This window comes from Danio rerio, chromosome 20 (genome assembly GCF_052040795.2).
Source record: "Danio rerio strain M-AB ecotype USA chromosome 20, GRCz13ab, whole genome shotgun sequence".
Lineage (NCBI taxonomy): Eukaryota > Metazoa > Chordata > Actinopteri > Cypriniformes > Danionidae > Danio > Danio rerio.
The window spans coordinates 41,636,601-41,654,683 of NC_141040.1; the positions used below are offsets into that span (position 1 = coordinate 41,636,601).

General features: G+C 34.0%; 1 protein-coding gene and 1 non-coding gene across 47 annotated transcripts in view; one reads left to right on the forward strand and one right to left on the reverse strand.

Annotated features, from left to right (window-relative positions):
* Positions 1-18,083, forward strand: part of adgrg6 (adhesion G protein-coupled receptor G6) — an 87,095-nt gene that overhangs the window by 57,922 nt on the left and 11,090 nt on the right. For 38 of the 46 annotated variants that reach the window (XM_087297320.1, XM_087297312.1, XM_087297314.1 and 35 more), the window contains 10 exon segments: positions 520-660; positions 4,541-4,660; positions 5,327-5,372; positions 5,475-5,581; positions 8,474-8,601; positions 11,677-11,945; positions 12,065-12,167; positions 14,694-14,977; positions 16,591-16,692; positions 17,666-17,818. In XM_087297320.1, the coding sequence (XP_087153446.1) occupies positions 520-660; positions 4,541-4,660; positions 5,327-5,372; positions 5,475-5,581; positions 8,474-8,601; positions 11,677-11,945; positions 12,065-12,167; positions 14,694-14,977; positions 16,591-16,692; positions 17,666-17,818 (1,453 nt within the window). 46 annotated transcript variants of the gene reach the window in all.
* On the reverse strand, positions 16,364-16,436 carry trnaf-gaa (transfer RNA phenylalanine (anticodon GAA)). Its single transcript has one exon. It is a non-coding gene; the product is annotated as a tRNA-Phe (tRNA).

The window sequence follows — 18,083 nt, forward strand, 5'->3', positions numbered from 1 at the left end:
GTATGGGTATTTCCCAGTATTGGGTTGTGGATAGAAGGACATCCACTGCGTAAAACATATGCTGGATAAGTTGACGGTTCATTCCAATGTGGTGACCCCTGATAAAAAAAGGGACTAATAAATATAAAATATGCAAGCACAACAACAGTTTGATTATCACCTGAAGGTTTTTTGGGAAGTCTTTTCTTATTATTTCTCCAGGGAAACATAATAATTTTTGCAGCCAGATGCTTTTTCAATCTATTTGTTTTTTTTTTTTACCTTGAGGCCTTTTGATTGATTCTGGCAGAGGGCACATTTAGTTCTTTAGTTGCAGTCAACTCTCCTCTCCCTTATTATTTATGTCTGTGTAGCTCTTATAGCTTGGAAAATACACCAAAGAGATGTTATCGTTGTTACAGAAACAGAGTACATCGCTATGTTTGTTACTCATGAACTGCTCCCACATTCCATGCATGTTCGTTTATTTAACTTTTTTGACAAATATTATTATGACATCAAGTATTGTATTCTCCACAGATTGATTTTGACTCGGAGGCACATAATGCATTGGCTGTGGTCACTCTGCCTCCAACACTGCTGCAAAACCTGAGTCTTTCACAAATTGAGAAAGTGTCCAGAATCAACTTTATGTTCTTCGGCAGGACGGGGCTCTTTCAGGTGAACATAATTTTTCTCTCTCTCTCTCTAATTACTAATTTCTTATATTTTGTGGTTAATTTACTTAAAATGGCTGTATGGGGGGTCGAAGAACAAAATCAAATTGACAGCTCTGACTGATATTTTTCGTCAATAGCACTTTGGATCAGTGATGGTATGTTAATTAATCTCTGGATGTTTTCTGTTAGTACTGAATAAACTAACTTCCCAGAATGTACTCAACATTAAAATTATGTTAACACAGGCTATATGTTTACATGGGCTTTAGTAATCTATTTACCTTATTTTGTATAAGACAATATTAGAATAAAGGTTGTTTACATGGCTTGCTTTTACATATTGTAGTACATAGTTCAATTAATGGCACATATTTATGTCCACACACTTCAAAATCGAACAGTGCAACTGATTAAATGAAATGAGTTCCTTAGTAAGTTCATTGTACGTTACTTGAACTCTAAATTTGATCGTATTAGACTGAACTTAAACGGAATGATTTAACCTAACCATGCTTTGACTTAAAAGTAAATGTAAAAAAATTAATTATTGTGTATTTTTAACATGATTAACATAGGGAGACATGATTTAGAGTTTAATGTTGTGATATGTTGAAATTTACAAAGGTTTCTGTATAAATATAATTGTAAAACTCTACTAACTCGCATTACAGATCCATTTAAGTCAACAAAACTTAAATGGACTAAGTAAATGACGCTCAGTATAAGTAAGGAATATTTTAATATATTAGTAAGAAATGAACACGTAATACAACGAAGTTAAAATTACTTAATTGAATTAAGTTAATAAATTTTTCCTCCGGGTGCCAGGTGTCCCCCACAGTCTAAAGACATGCGGTACAGGTGAATTGGGTCGACTAAATTGTCCGTAGTGTATGAGTGTGATTGAGTGGGTGTGGATGTTTTCTAGAGATGGGTTGCGGCTGGAAACCCATCTCTAGAAAAAAACGTGCTGAATAAGTTGGCGGTTCATTCCGCTGTGGTGACCCCAGATTAATAAAGGGACTAAGACGAAAAGAAAATGAATTAATGAATGAATGAAATTAATTATTGATGTATTGAGTGTGTACAATTCAAATAAGTACACTTAATAAACTTATGTTTACAGTGCTTGTTACCCATCAACATGCAGTTTGTTATGGTACCATTTCAAGTTTTGGATGTTACATCCTGTTGTAAAATTCGTTGAAAAGTCCTACACATAGGGTGGCCAAGAAAGCTTAACGTGCTGCAATTTAAGAAAACACGTGCAATTACAAAAAATGCCAGCAAATTGAGAAAAGATGGTTATCAGTTTGACAGCACACGTGCTGCAAATCGACAACGCAAACACGTTTTTAAAAAACGCGCTGCATTTTCTTGATTAATGTGCGTCGATTTCTACACTGCAGTTCAGTAATGCATCTAAAATAGGAAAACTCTTAAAAACTTTTTTGTTTACTTCTAGTATGACTTAAGCTGGATTAAAGTTATCAGGGATCAGTGTTTACGTGATGGATTCTTGATCAGTCTTAATATTATTCATAGTCTTGTGGTAGTATCGGAATATTGTTGTCCATGTAAACATACTGCCTATGTAAACATACTGCCCTTTGTGTTGTGCTTTGCATCCCTGTTCTCAGTGTGCCACAACTCATTTATCACTATGGTTACCCTTGTTATTTGCCATAGTAATAATTTATCGGTAACACTTTATAATAACAGTACATGAATAATGATTTGTTAATATGTAAACTAAACATTACTTAAGGATGAACTAATGATAAGTTAATGGATGAGCAAATCATGAACGACCTATATTTACAACAGGAGGCACATGAGTTCAGATGTGAGTAACAGCTACCGTAATTACTTGTTAGTACATGATTGTTTGTTAATTAATGCATTAATTACCACATTAGTTTATGCTTAATTTAACCAACATGAACTCATGATATGTTAATGTATATTTATATCATGACTTTACTTGGAGGTGCACATCAGCATTAATCCATTCTTAACTACTCATGGACTCCTTCTGCATGTTCGCCTAGTGCGTTTACACTGAATAACAGGAGTTCACATGTAGTTAAGGATGAGTTAATAGTGATGTGCCCCTCCAAGTAAAGTCATGACATAATTATACATTAACAACTCATGAGTTCATGTTGGTTACATTTAGCTTAAACGTAAATGTTTATTAATACAGTAATTAGCAACATGTACCAACAAGCAACAAAGGTAACCGTTATTCACACATGCACTCTTGTGACTCATGATGTAGTTAAGGTTAGTTCATGATTAGCGCATGCCTTAACTCATCATTAATTCATAATAAAGTAATGTTATTTACATATTAACACATTATTCATGTACTGTTATTGTAAAGTGTTACCAATTTATCTCCTCCTCCTCATTCCTTTGTTAGCCCTTTTGTATTTAAACATTTATGTTTGCTTCAATCATTTTAATCCAATATTGTTGCATATAATGCAGCATTTACTTTGGGGCAATGGCTTTTAATCAAGCTTGATTTTTGGCCCTGTCAGAATGGGATTTTAACTACAGCGGCTCGAACTTCAGTTCAGCCGAATGACTAAAAAGTTATCAGTATAATGGTGAAAAACTGTACATTTCTTGTCAAACCATCCAACTGCAATCTTATACCAAATACGGAAATGAGGGCAGTATTAATAGCTAAAAATGTGGGAGAGCGTTGATATTATGTGATTGTGTTGTATTGCAATATGGTGCATTTAAGGGTTGATGTTTAATCTAAAGTAATTCACAAATACTTGAAAAAGAAAAAAAAATATGACAATAGCTTACAAAATAACTGTATAAAATGATTAAACCTTAAATGATAAAAACATATGATATAAAGTCTACCCAGCTTAAATGTAAAATAAAGTGGGAGAGAGAGACAGCTGGAGAAAAAGAGACAGAGCAAAGTTTACAGCATATTTTCCATCTTTCTTGACTATGTGACCAAAGCCTTGTGACCAACTGAGGCTGACTAGGGCCAGACAGGATCTGTGGACATTTTTTGCTATTTCTGCTAAGAATTTTGTTAAAAAATCTGCGGATTTGTGTGAAATGATTTTGGGAGTATCATAACTAAAAACTTAATATTTTAAATAAAAAAATTAATAAAATAATAACTTTTTTTTAATGTTTACACTGCAAATCCAATTAGATCCACTACATTTGGTAAACAAAGCAAGTCTCTCTTAATATATCTACTAAAATGCAGAAAATATTACTCTACAAACTCTGTTGTAAATAAATTATATGAACATTTTAATATTAGTCAATAATTATACTGAAATTAATTTAAAAGCTAATAAATATACATTTACACACATTTACTCAAGTAAATAAACAGAATCAATGATGGGCTAAAAATCTTCAGAAAGCTACTGAATTCTGCATGCGCAGATTTCGTGTGGGCATAGACATGACCTGTGAAACTGACCAATCAATATGTGACCACATCGTAAACCCCTTTTAAGTCCACATATATATATATATATATATATATATATATATATATATATATATATAAAACATATAAGATCACCTCTGCTCATCAAAAAAAAAAACAAATTGCTACAGTATTTTTCATTAATAATAGAAAAAAAGTTTCCATCTTCCAGACTTTTGAATGGTGTGTCATTAATTTGATTAACATATGTATCTAATTATATGTTCTTTACCCAAAAACACAATTTTTTATACCGCTAACAAAAGTGATATCATCTGCCCACACTTACAAAAATGACAGATTTATACAAAACAAAAAGATTGAGGAATCATTTTACATGTGTCTTACTCAACCTAAAACACAAGTGGGTTTGTCTTGACACTGTTTAATTTCTTTATAGGATCATCAAAACAATGGCTTGACGTTAAACAGCTATGTGGTGGCCAGCAGTGTTGGCAACTTCACCATCAAAAACCTGCAGGATCCTGTCAGGATAGAGATTGCACATTTGGAGTATCAGGTATTCATATTCTGTCAGTAAAGGTACAGATTCTTTATTTAGCTTGATGGTTCCATGATGATCACCAATAGGGCATCTTTTCATTCCACAAAATGTATTTTATAAAGAAAAATGTTCTTTAAAAATGTAAAGCATTTAAAAACTGTACAAAAAACCTGTTTGGTGTGTTCTGATACCTTTATTTTTCAGATTGTGCACAGTTCTATCAATATTAAATAATCTCTGTAGTAAGCTGTACTTAGTACAGCGAAATTAGTGCAATCATTAAAGTTCAAAAATGAAAATAAATAGGATAAAATATTGCTTCAATTATAGTGAGTTTTATACGCATAAGAATATAATTACAAATTTGTAAACAATTAATGAAGTATTGATATAATACTACACAGTGATTGAATATGAAGAGAAAGTGTTAAATGCAGTATTGCACAAAATATGGATGTGTTAAAGTGTCAAGGTCTGTTAAAAAAATCACCTTTCAAAGTTTAAACTGAAGAGTTTTGACAGAAAGCAGTACATTTTAATTATAGTAAATAATCATTTGGTCAAGTTTGACTTTCTCTTCAATGGAATTTTAAAGCAGACATTTTCGTCAATAAATGATTTGTCCACGCTAATTACAAAAGTTATTATATCTAATATATCTTAATGTATCTGTCTCTCCAGAAAGATCCGAATCCTCAGTGTGTGTTTTGGGATTTCAACCTCCAAAGTAAGAGAAAGAGAAATGATATATGTAGCATTAAAACAGGCCCATAGGAGGCTGTGCATGCAGGCTTTCAGTAATCATGTAATATCTATTGGTCTCCATTAGATTACTCAGGGGGCTGGAATAGCGACGGCTGCAAGGTCGGTTCAGACTCCAACAGCAACAGGACCGTCTGCTTGTGTAATCACCTCACACACTTTGGCATCCTAATGGTGAGATTTGTGGGATTGGCAGCAGAATGACCCAACAGCGGTTTCATGCGTTAAGTCAATATGCCAGGCTGAAGCAATGTCAGTGTGTGTCTTAAGGTATATGTCAACTATATCTGAAACAGACAGGGTCAATACTTAGGGGCTTCGCTATAAAATAGTGTAGAACTGAAGTTATCAAGACACTTATACATTATTTTGCTGGAAAAGTTGCACCGGGCCAAACTTCAATAATGGGAATAAACACGGGTTAGACATAAACATGGATAAGCTTTACTGTGTAGGCCTATAATATAAGTCACATTTGATCATTTACTTCAGAAATAATGTGAAATCATCTCTATAATAGATCTACACTCAACGGGCACTTTATTAGTTTCACCTTACTAAGGTGGATCCTGTTTGGATCCCTTTTGCCTTCAGGACTGCAGGACTTCAGAACCGAGATTTTGGTTCATATTGACATGATAGCATGTCAATTTGGTCATGGTCATGCAATATGGTCATGCAGTTGCTGCAGATTTGATAGGTGCACATCCATGATTCAAATCTCCCGTTCTACCACATCCCAAAGGTGCTCTATTGGATTGAGATATGGTGACTGTTGAGGCCATTTGAGTACAGTGGACTCATTGTCATGTTCAAGAAACCAGTCTGAGATGATTCGTGCCTTATCACATGGCGAGTTATCCTGCTGGAAGTAGCCATCAGAGGAAGGGGTACACTGTGGGATGGACATGGTCAGCAACAATACTCCGGTAGGCTGGGGCGTTAACACGATGCTCAATTGGTACAAATAGGCCCAAAGTGTGCCAAGAAAATATCCCCCACACCATTACACCACCACCACTAGCCTGAACCATTGATACAAGGCAGCATGGATCCATGCTTTTATGTAGATGATGCCAAATTCTGACCCTACCATCTGAATATCGCAGCAGAATTTGAGACTCATCAGACCAGGCAACGTTTTTTCAATATTCTATTGTCCAATTTTGGTGAGCCTATGCAAATTGTAGCCTCAGTTTCCTGTTCTTAGGTGACAGGAGTGGCACCTGGTGTGGTCTTCTGCTGTTGTAGCTCGTCTACCTCAAAATTCAACATGTTGTGTGTTCAGAGATGCTCTTCTACATACCTCGGTTGTAACAAGTGGTTATTTGAGTTACCAGTCAGTACCAGTTCAGTTTGAGGAACCAGTCTGGCCATTTTTCTTTGACCTCTGGCATCAACAAGACATTTACGCCCACAGAACTGCTACTCACTGGATATTTTCTCTTTTTCTGACTATTCTCTGTAAACACTAAATGATTGTGCGTGAAAATCCCAGTAGATCTTTAGTTTTTGAAATACTCAGACTAGCCCTACTGGCACCAGCAATCGTGCCACGTTCAAAGTCACTTAAATCACCTTTCTTCCCCATTCTGATGCTCAGTTTAAACTGCAGCAGATCGTCTTGACCATGTCCACATGCCTAAATGTATTGAGTTGCTGCCATGTCATTGGCTGATTAGAAAATTGCGTTAACGAGCAGTAGGACGGGTGTACCTAATAAAGTGGCCGGTGAGTGTATATAGTATGAGTAACAGCAGTAAGTCTAAAACAAACAAATTACCATGGCAATTTATTGTAGACATCAAGCAAAACAAAAAAATAACAGCATGTGAACTGCACTATACAGATAACATCTGTCTTTTATTCAAGAATCCAAATGTATGCATACTTTGCGAATGTTTTGCTTGCCTGAGGTTGATTGCATTGTAAAGAATTGTTTCATCTAGTTTCAAAACATGATTTCTACTTCATGTTCATGTTCCGGTAAGGGTAAATGTGCACTTGTTTTATTTTGTGCTACTTTATATTGCAATTGTGTGATTTATAGTAAAAATAACTAATGATATTATGGAATATGTTTTTTTATTCATAGGTGGTCATAATATAGCAGGAAATTTTTTTTATTTGGTTAGATGTACTATTAATGACATTGTGCAAAATCTGTGTGTGTGTGTGTGTGTGTGTGTGTGTGTGCGTGCGTGTGCGTGCGTGCGTGCGTGCGTGCGTGGGGTTAGAATTTGAAGTCAGAATTATTAGCCCCCCTGAATTATTACCCCCCCCCCCCCACCCCGTTTATTTTTTTCCCCGTTTTCTTTTTAATAGAGAGCAGATTTCTTCAACACATTTCTAAACTTAATAGTTTTAATAACTTATCTGTAATAACTGATTTATTTTATCTTTGCCATGATGACAGTACATAATATTTTACTACATATTTTTCAAGACACTTCTACACAGCTTATTAATGAGTGCAAAGTATTAATTTGAGTCATACTGCTGTATTCATATATCAATGAACACAAAGCTTCCATGATGAAAGAAGTTACTATTAAGTGTTAAAACTACTGTAGATGCTCATATAAGTAATACGATAGACACACTGTTTTTTTACATGGATTTTTAGCATATAAATAATCAGAGGACATGATATTTTGATTTCAGATTAAATCGTTTTAAAATCTTACATTTTTGTCATCTTATAGTCAAAGTAGATTTGTAGTACATTTTAGTGTGCAAAAAGTGGTCACAGAGATCAGAGAAACTCCATAATTTGATAATTAGTAACTTTAACAGAGACACACGAGTGCAGCAGCTTCGTTTGAATAAAAAAAGGAATAAATAATTCTAAATAATACTTAAAATATTATTTTATTAGTTCATCTCACGTAAAGTGTAGAGTGCTGACTTCAATTACTTGAGCTGGCGTTATCAGCTTTTATCAAGGGATATCAAAACCTTACTGACTGACCAATGAGAATGAACTATTCAGAGAGTGTGTAATAAATACTACTAAAGCAGTCTGATAAACGGCATTATTAGATAAGTCTTGCTTTTGTGTTTTAGGATGTCTCTAGAGCTGCTGAGTTGATAGATGAGAAGAACAACAGGGTACTTACCTTTATTACCTACATCGGCTGTGGGATCTCGGCCATTTTTTCAGCGGCAACACTGCTCACGTACATCGCTTTTGAGTGAGTGTCTTTCAGCATTTTTCTGAGTAAAACAGACAAAAAAATTTTAGGAAACAAAAATCTATTAATTACATTCAGTGCCGACCTGTAGAGTTGTGGCACCCTAAGCGAGATTATAAAAATTGGGCCCAATTGTCTAAAAACAGTGAGGAGAAAGCCCAAAAAAGACTATTCCAGTATTGAAATGTGTAACTGTAACATAACTGTAACATATTCAACTTTTTTGTCATATTTACACAAACAATTTCACAAGTACTACTGCAATGCATTGTAAAGTATTGCAATTGAGAGTGGATGTTGGATGTATTAAAAAATAGATATACGTTAATCACAAAAACATAAATATTATATTAGTAAAAGGTACATTAAATAACACATTGCACATTCATAACCTACTATATATTTGGGTTAATTTCATTTAAAATTCAATGTGCATGGCTTAGATATGAAATTAGATATATAATCTACACAAGATTAATTGTTAATCAGCTTTAACAAAGAGATCAGATCCAGGTCTGAGAAGCCAATTTAAGTTTAAAATCTCCTCAGAATCTTAAAATTATTTATTTTTCATATTTTGCGGGTTTTCTCTTCTGCCGTTTACTCCATCTGTCTGTCATAGGTGACATCACTGGCCCATTTCGCTGAGTGGTATGGTACGGGTCACCTTTATCAGGCTTGCTTTTCCACTGACAAAAGGGTACCAATGAAATGGTGTACGACAGAATGTTTCAGTTGATGTCATTCTCTCCACGGAGGAAATGCTAAAGTAAAACTGTACAGGTCGTTCTCAAATATGAGAAGCACTTTTCACAAAGTTTAGGCTTTATATTATACACATAAATACTTGTGTAGAAATTTTCTTTACTAACCTTTCTAGTAACATGATTTGATTACATTGATTGCAGATCAATGATAAATAGCAAAAACTACTGTAACCTCTGCAATTTTGTAAAATAAATAAATAAATGCAACATATATGAACACATACAGCCCCTTACAGTCTCAGATATGTTACCAATTACAGAAAAACTGCACACCGTATACATTTAGTCCTTATTTTGGGTTCAAAAACAACATGCAATACATAGCCCACAGTCAGTGTAAACCTCTCATCTGTATCATTAATCTTCACCGCACATGTAGCCTGTGTTATAAATTAATTCCGTCATTCAGAGTTCATGATAGTTAAACATAGCAGTTTGTTCATGTTTAAGGTTACTGAAAGTATCATTTGTTCTTTTGTTTTTTCTTGCTTCACTCACGTTTGTCCGTTTCTGAATGGATCGGATATCAGAAGCACTTTAATAATTACACACACATTATTATCATCAGCTCAAGAACAACAACAAAAACAACAGGACACATGGCAGGGTGTGTTCTTCTTGTATTTGTGGCTGTTCATCAAGATGACAACAAAGTTTGTTTGAGCTCAAGGCGACCTTGGCTCGTTATTATAGGTATATAGTATTACGATGTATTGTCTCGGCTGTGTATTTAAAAATGGTTCTTCCTTTGCTTTCATTCTTCTAGCTTGTGTAGGCGCTGATTTCTCTGTAAACCAATAGCGTTCAGCTGCACATCTAGCTCTGCCTTTTGGTACCCTTTTGTTGTGCTAGGTACCCTTTGGAAAGGGTACCTAAAAAGTGTTACAGTTCGCTTTTAGGTACATTTTGACAGTGGAAACTGCCATAAAAGCTTACCGACCCATATCGTACAACTTAGTGGAAATGAGCCACAAGTAACCTTTTAATGCATTTTTAATAAAGGGGTCAGCACAGGGGGAGATTTAAGACACGAGGGGGATTTAAGCGGTACTTGGCAAGATGTGGAAGCAAAATGGTTTGTAAAAGTACTTCAGTAAAAAGTGAAATGTTTTATAAGAACGCAAGAACAGATAAGAACGTATACTGAGATTCAGTCACAATAAATATGTTGAGGTGTCCATGGGGCCCTTCATGAAGGGGGGACCCCAGCGACCACCCGTATTGCCTGTTGGATGGGCCGGCACTGATTACAATAACTTACTCTTACTAACCCACTGGGGAAAACACATTGAAGTCTTGCTCAATGCTTTCCAAGAATCGCTTTTCTGACACTCTTCAGTTCTGCTTACTCAGGATTCCCAGATTGTGTTTTCAGCATACAACCTTACTCTTTAAGCTATAGTTATTTACCACAAAAAACACATTGTTGCTATTTTTTATGGTCGTGATTTGTAAGATGTATTGTAAAGAAATCTATATTTCGATTCTGCGAGTAAGTATTCATGTGATAAGGAATTAAGACTTTAAATTGTTTTTTTTAAATAAATGTTGTCCTTTTAAAAATATATTTTCACAGAATCCTGATAAAAAGCTAATTAAATAAAAATATTAACATTTAAAATAATATACATGCAAAATACAACAAGCCCCAAATTTTGGAACAATAGTGCAGATGGCAAACGGACCGTTATAATTGCAGACTCATTGTTTTCTGTCATAAATCTGTAGCTGTAAATCTGGGTGTTTAATTTCCTTTAAGAGAAATATTTGTATTTCTGACTGGGTGTCTAATTACCTTAAAGAAATTTTGAAACTTAAATGAGGTTTTTATATTACAATGACCTCTTATGTCAAAAGGTCAAGCTATGTTTTTTATTTTTCTTTCCAAGAATCGCATTTCTGACACTCTGATCAGTTCTGCTCGCTCACAATTCCTGGATTGTTTTTTTTTTTTACATGGACCCTTATTCTTTGAGCCATACTAGTTTACCATAAAACACCCTGTTACCAGTTTTTTTTTAATGGTTCATATTTTTTTAAATGCAGAATAAAAATATGCATTTCTTGACAATACAAGTAAGTCTTAATGTGATAAAGAATGAAAGTAAAGCTTGTTATATTTTAAAAGTAAAATCTTTTTGAATATCTATTATCACTAAATCCTAAAAAAAGCTAATTAAATAAAAATGTTAACCTTTAAAACAGTATACTTGCAAAATACAAGCCTCAAACTTTGAAACAATGCTGTACATGGCAATCACTCCAATATAATTGCAAGCTCATTGTTTTCTTTGACATAAATCTGTAGGAAGCTGCGGCGAGATTATCCCTCCAAGATCTTGATGAATCTCAGCACGTCTCTGCTCTTCCTCAACATGGTGTTTCTTCTGGACGGCTGGTTAGCCTCTTATGAAATTAAAGAGCTGTGTGTGACCGTGGCTGTGTTTCTGCACTTTTTCCTTCTCACTTCCTTCACCTGGATGGGTTTAGAGTCCATCCACATGTACATTGCCCTGGTCAAGGTCTTCAACACATACATTCGGAGATACATCCTCAAGTTTTGCATCGTGGGATGGGGTAAATACCACACTATGTGTTTTGTTTATATGTTTCTTTGTTCTACGATTCAATTTGGTGAGCATTTTCCATGAAGGAGTCGCTGAACAAAGTAGTTAGAAGATCTTGTTGTTTTTCAGGTGTCCCTGCTGCAATTGTTGGAATTGTGTTGGCTGTGAGCAAAGATTCGTATGGGAAAAATTACTATGGAAAAGGAAAGGATGGGCAGGGAACATCGGAATTGTAAGTATTGCTCATGAAGTTCAAACTGACCATTCGCAGAACGTTAAATGTTCTCTGAGGTTCAGTTATGTAATGTTTTTAACATGGAAAAAATTCTGACAAGAAAAATCAGACTGTGTGTTCAATTACCTTAAAGAGAATGATTTGAATTTTGAAACTTATAATACAATGACTTTGGTAACACCTAGTTACACACGGTCACAACTATTACACGGTCACAGTATTAACAAACCATTAACCTACACTACTAGGTTAATAAACTGTTAATTAACTGTTTATTAATAGTTAGTAAGTTGGGTACGGTTTTGGGTAGGATAAGGATGCAGTATTACAAACTATATTACTCTAGACAGCCTGACACATAAACAAGAGCTCACACAATCAATTAAATAATTCAAAAAATTAAAATTGATTAAAGAAATTTAATAATTATATACCCCTTCAGACCCGAATTATGCTCCAAGTTTCCATTTTCACTGTTCTTGGGGCTTCTATAATTGACAAATAATTATAATAATAAATATTCAACACCCTTTAAGTCATAAGTATCAAAGTTATATACTGGAGGGCCGCAGCTCTGCACAGTTTTGCTCCAACCCTATTCTAACACAGCTAATCCAACTGATAAAGGTGTTTAAGAGTAGTCTTAAACACCTTGATTAGTTGGATCAGGTGTGTCTGATTAGGGTTGGAGCAAAACTGTGCAGAGCTGCGGCCCTCCAGGACTTGAGTTTGAGGGTGCTTTTACACTCCTTGCCACCTTCTTGGTTGGTTTGTGTTCATACTGTCTTTTTTCCTTCTGAACCTTGGTTCGCTTGCGTCATCCAGCTGCTGTTGTGTGTACAGCTGTTGCTAGGTGATAGACACGAATGCAAATCTCTAAAATGGAAATATAAACATAAATCGCAGTCGTTCTGCTTTTACTGAATCCTTTGGTTTTGGACATACAGAAACGGCTTGCGTCCATCTGCCGCAAAAATGTTTTAAACGTTCAGTACATCACGCGATGTCTGCAGAAGCTGTTTTTGGAGGAGACAAGCAGACATTATCACTGTGATTGCGCTGGCTCAGTGCCGCTTATCACCAAGGTACAGTACGTGATACACAGACACACTCTATGGAAACGATATTTGGTTGTACAGTCGGCGGGTTGCTTTCAATATTTTGTACAATTGCATACTAGCTAAAGTACCATACTCTGACATCAAGCGAACCCAGGTGCGGACCAAAAGTGCTAGTGTGAAAGCACTCTAAGTATGTATGCTTTAAGTAAATATATACAGTATTTTTGTCCATTTCAATGTACATCAGGTCAGAACAGTTATACTTCCCGAATATTAAACCAACTTAACCCCTTCAGACCTCAATTATGTTCCAAATTTCAGAAAAATGGGATGTCATGTGATGTCCATTGTAATGGAAGCAGCGTCTGAAGGGGATAAAATACGATAAAAAGCATAGATGATTTCTGGTAAACTTGAAATTTATTTTAAAAAGCACAAAAGTTAACATTATGATATTTTACTTTAAGTTTGAGGTTTTTGTTGTATAGATTGCATCTTGTTAATAAAAAATTGCATCTTCAACACTCCACTTAATGTCCACATCTGGGATATTTCCATCTGCTATATGCTCAAGAACTTCAAGATCTGTATATTCTGCATATGAAATTGTTTCAGCGATGAACTAGTACATCAATATAGTCTTTTTTATCTTAAAAATGTTAATTACTGGAGTTTTAATTTCAGTAAAATATCTTGAACCCATTGCCCATAATATTGAACAGACGTACAGTATTTGAAAAAATCCTGATCTAAAGCAATATTACAAAAGATTTTAAACATAAAGTAAATGCAATCCCTCTTTTTTATACAATCTATGAAATATTGATATGAATAAATCAGGATAAAAAACATTGTAAATGTGGCTTATGTTTGTGTCTGGAGTGAAGTGATTCCATGCTGCTTTTCAGTGTTGCGGATTTTATTTATTTTTTATTTTTTTATTGCAACATGCGAGGCTTACCACCATTAGATGAAATGCTCAGGAACCACAAAAAATAATTAACAAATTTAAAATAAATAATCTTTGAAAAAACTAAAAGGTCTGCTGATGGAGGAAGACCAATCAGGCAGCCAAAGACGCAAGCTCTCCCATGGAACATAAGAGTGATTCTTTTATCATGTACTCATCATCACCAACAACGCGACTCAGTTAAGCACTCCAACCCTTCAAACAAGTGCGCCATCTAGTGGGTGGCCCAGGACCAGCAAAAGATAAAAACACAAGTTAATATCTTAATAGTAGGCAGGTAATAAAACAGTAGTTAATAACATAAATTGTGACTTAAAGTGTTTCCATGTACTCTTATGTCAAAAGGTCAAGCTATTTTTTATTTCACAGTTAATTACCTCGTTATTGCAACAAATATGTAGTATTTTCAATTCTGAATTTCCTTTATGTTTTTAATTATGTTTTACAGCATTATTCTCATTCTATTGGTATTTCTGGTCTTTATTTCTGCAGTTGCTGGATTCTCAACCCAGTGGTGTTCTACGTGACGTGTGTGGCCTACTTCTCCATAATCTTCCTGATGAATGTTGCCATGTTCATTGTGGTAATGATCCAAATCTGTGGACGTAACGGCAAGCGCAGCAACCGGACACTGCGAGAGGATATCTTGCGTAACCTGCGCAGCGTGGTCAGCCTGACGTTCCTGTTGGGTATGACCTGGGGCTTTGCGTTTTTCGCCTGGGGTCCAGTCAGCCTGGCCTTCATGTACCTCTTCACAATTTTCAACTCACTGCAGGGTTGGTACACTGTCTTTCTACTATACTTCTTGTTAATGAAAAGACACCATAGAATCACTTTATGAGTACAGTGAAAACAAATATATTTCATTTATTTCTCAGTGAAGGTGTTTTTTGTCATCCATTTCTCAGTGAAATATTTGTAGTGCATTTGAATTGCACTTTGAAATCCTCTTTTTTATTTTAATTATTTAATGAAGTATTTTAAATGTTACTAAATGTTTACTGTGTTTTAGCACTGAATACAGTGTTTGTCAATTGTAACCACAAGATAAAAGCTTTACCTACATTTTTAACATAATACAGGTTAGTAAATGCATACTATTAAGTGAATCTATACTAAAACATTTTAAAAACATACATGCATGCATACATGCATACACACATACATACACACATACATACACACATACATACACACATACATACATACATACATACATAAATACACACATACATACATACATACACACATACATACATACATACATACATACATACATACATACATACATACATACATACATACATACATACATACATAAATACACACATACATACATACATACATACATACATACATACACACATACATACATACATACATACATACATAAATACATACATACATACATACATACATACATACATGGGCTACAGTGCTCATCATAAATCAGTACACACCATTTTGAAAACACATTTCTAGATGAAAGTAATATTTGCGGTGCATTTGAACAAAACAGATTCGTTAAAAATAGATATTTATTAAAACAATGTTTTTGTCACTGAACATATTTAGAAATAGATAAACAATCCGAAAATTCAAGCTAAATATTGAATAAAAAAATTACAAATTACAAAATTTAAATTAAAATGATCAAAATGTATATATTTTTAGTTTCTCTTGATGTTTTCTATTTTTTATTTCATTTAATAGTTAAGTATATATTTATATTTATATAATATATGATATTAATAAAATTTATTTATTTATTTATTTATTTATTCATTCATTTTTTTATTGGAGTACGATTGACACATAAAACAATGAAGTTTTTTTAAATGTTACTAAATGTTTACTATGTTTTTAACACTGAATAATTGCAATGAGTTAATGGTAACCACAAGATAAAAGCTGTACCTACATTTTTAACATAATACAAGTTAGTAAATGCATACTTTTAAGAGTGAATCTGTTCTAAAACATGTTAAAAACACAGATCTATCGTGTTGATTTCATGAGTTTTTGACTTCTATTTAATTTTTGGTTAATTGAACTATTTTAAAACATACATTACATACATAGTTTTTAAATGTCATGCTTTCGTGTGTTTACAAACTTTCTACAACAAAATTCAGCTATTCCTTTCTCATTTAATAATAATTTGCCGAAACCCGGGATCGAACCAGGGACCTTTAGATCTTCAGTCTAACGCTCTCCCAACTGAGCTATTTCGGCGTGGTGACAGTGGAGGATAAAAACGTGTTTTTCCACTAGAGGTCGCTTTGGGTTGACTGATAGAGTTGTTAGCGGTGTAACATTCGAGCATTGAAAATAGCCTGTGGGTTATGTTCATTAAGAATTAAGAAGTATTATTCGTTTGTTTCAACAGGATTATTCATATTTGTGTTCCACTGTGCCCTGAAAGAAAACGTACAGAAACAATGGAGGAGATATTTGTGCTGTGGAAAGTTACGCTTGGCAGATAATTCAGGTAAATCTAGTTGTTGTTGGGTTTTAATTTGGTCTTAACTGATTGTATTGTATTCTATATTACTATTTTTTTCTTGAATTTTGTTAACGAGCATATGTCAGAGCTGTTTAAAGACATTAAGCACTTATCATGATGACTTTTATTTAAATGGATCTGTTCAAATTAGCTATTTGAATGCAGAACATTTCAATTCCAATGTTGTATTTGTGTATATACATTTTTTTTTCAACTTTTTTTTTATTTTATTACAAAACCCAGCAAACAATACAGAATATTAACTTATAAAATTTTAGATTGTACTTTCCCACACTAACATTTGTTAGACAGAAATAACATTTAAAATAAATAATAATTATTATTTATAAAATAAAATACTATACTATACTATAAAAAATATTTAGATTGACCAATGTGTGTCCATAGATAATAATAATAATAATAATAATAATTATTATTATTATTATTATTATAAACATTATTATTTTGAATTTTTAATTACAGTCATCTTCCCAAAGACATTTATTGTATATGCATTTAATATTATCATTTTTAAACTTGCATCCTTTCTTAGTGATTTTGTTTCTCATATGTTTATTGTTTTAGTTGCTGAATTCTTCAGACCTTTAGTTGCGCTCAGAATGTGTTTCAGTAAAGCCCGGATTTGAAGACTTTCTTTAGCCTTAAGTATCACAGAATTACTGTTACTAAAATGTAGGGCCAGAGGAGACTTAGCTGTACTTTTACATCTAATTAAACCAGGAATGAAAAATTGTCAGCAGTGCTTTTTATTGAATGCCAGGACCTCATAACTTTCTCTTTTACAAAGTTATCTGTCCTGTATTCCCGATGATGGAATTGCTGTATATTATCTAATATTCCTGGATTTTCTTGTGCCGTATCTTAATGCATGGGATACACCTGTGTGATGAAAGCTGGCTGGTAGTCATAGATAACATTTAACCATGTTTTGCAGACTGGAGCAAGACTGCCACTAATAATACAAAGAAAGTGAGTTCTGATAACCTGGGAAAGTCCCTCTCCTCCAGTTCCTTTGGCTCCACTACAGCCAACTGGACGTCCAAAGCCAAAGCCACACTAAATCCATTTGCCAGGCACAGTAATGCAGGTAAGCGTAAAGGTAATGATGTGAACTGTTAGGGTTAGATTATTCGGCTTTCATTAATCCTATGATGCATGAATTAGTCAATTTAAAAAGAGTAACAAATGTTATCATTAATTTAAAATGAGAATGCTTTTGTATACTTTAAAATGAAATATTTTGCACACCGCACACTAATGTTTGATTTATACAGTTTTGCCAGATAAAACAAACATTTTCTAGCCCAAAAGCTGTCCAAAACCCACCAAAAACCACCAAAAATGCCCAAAAT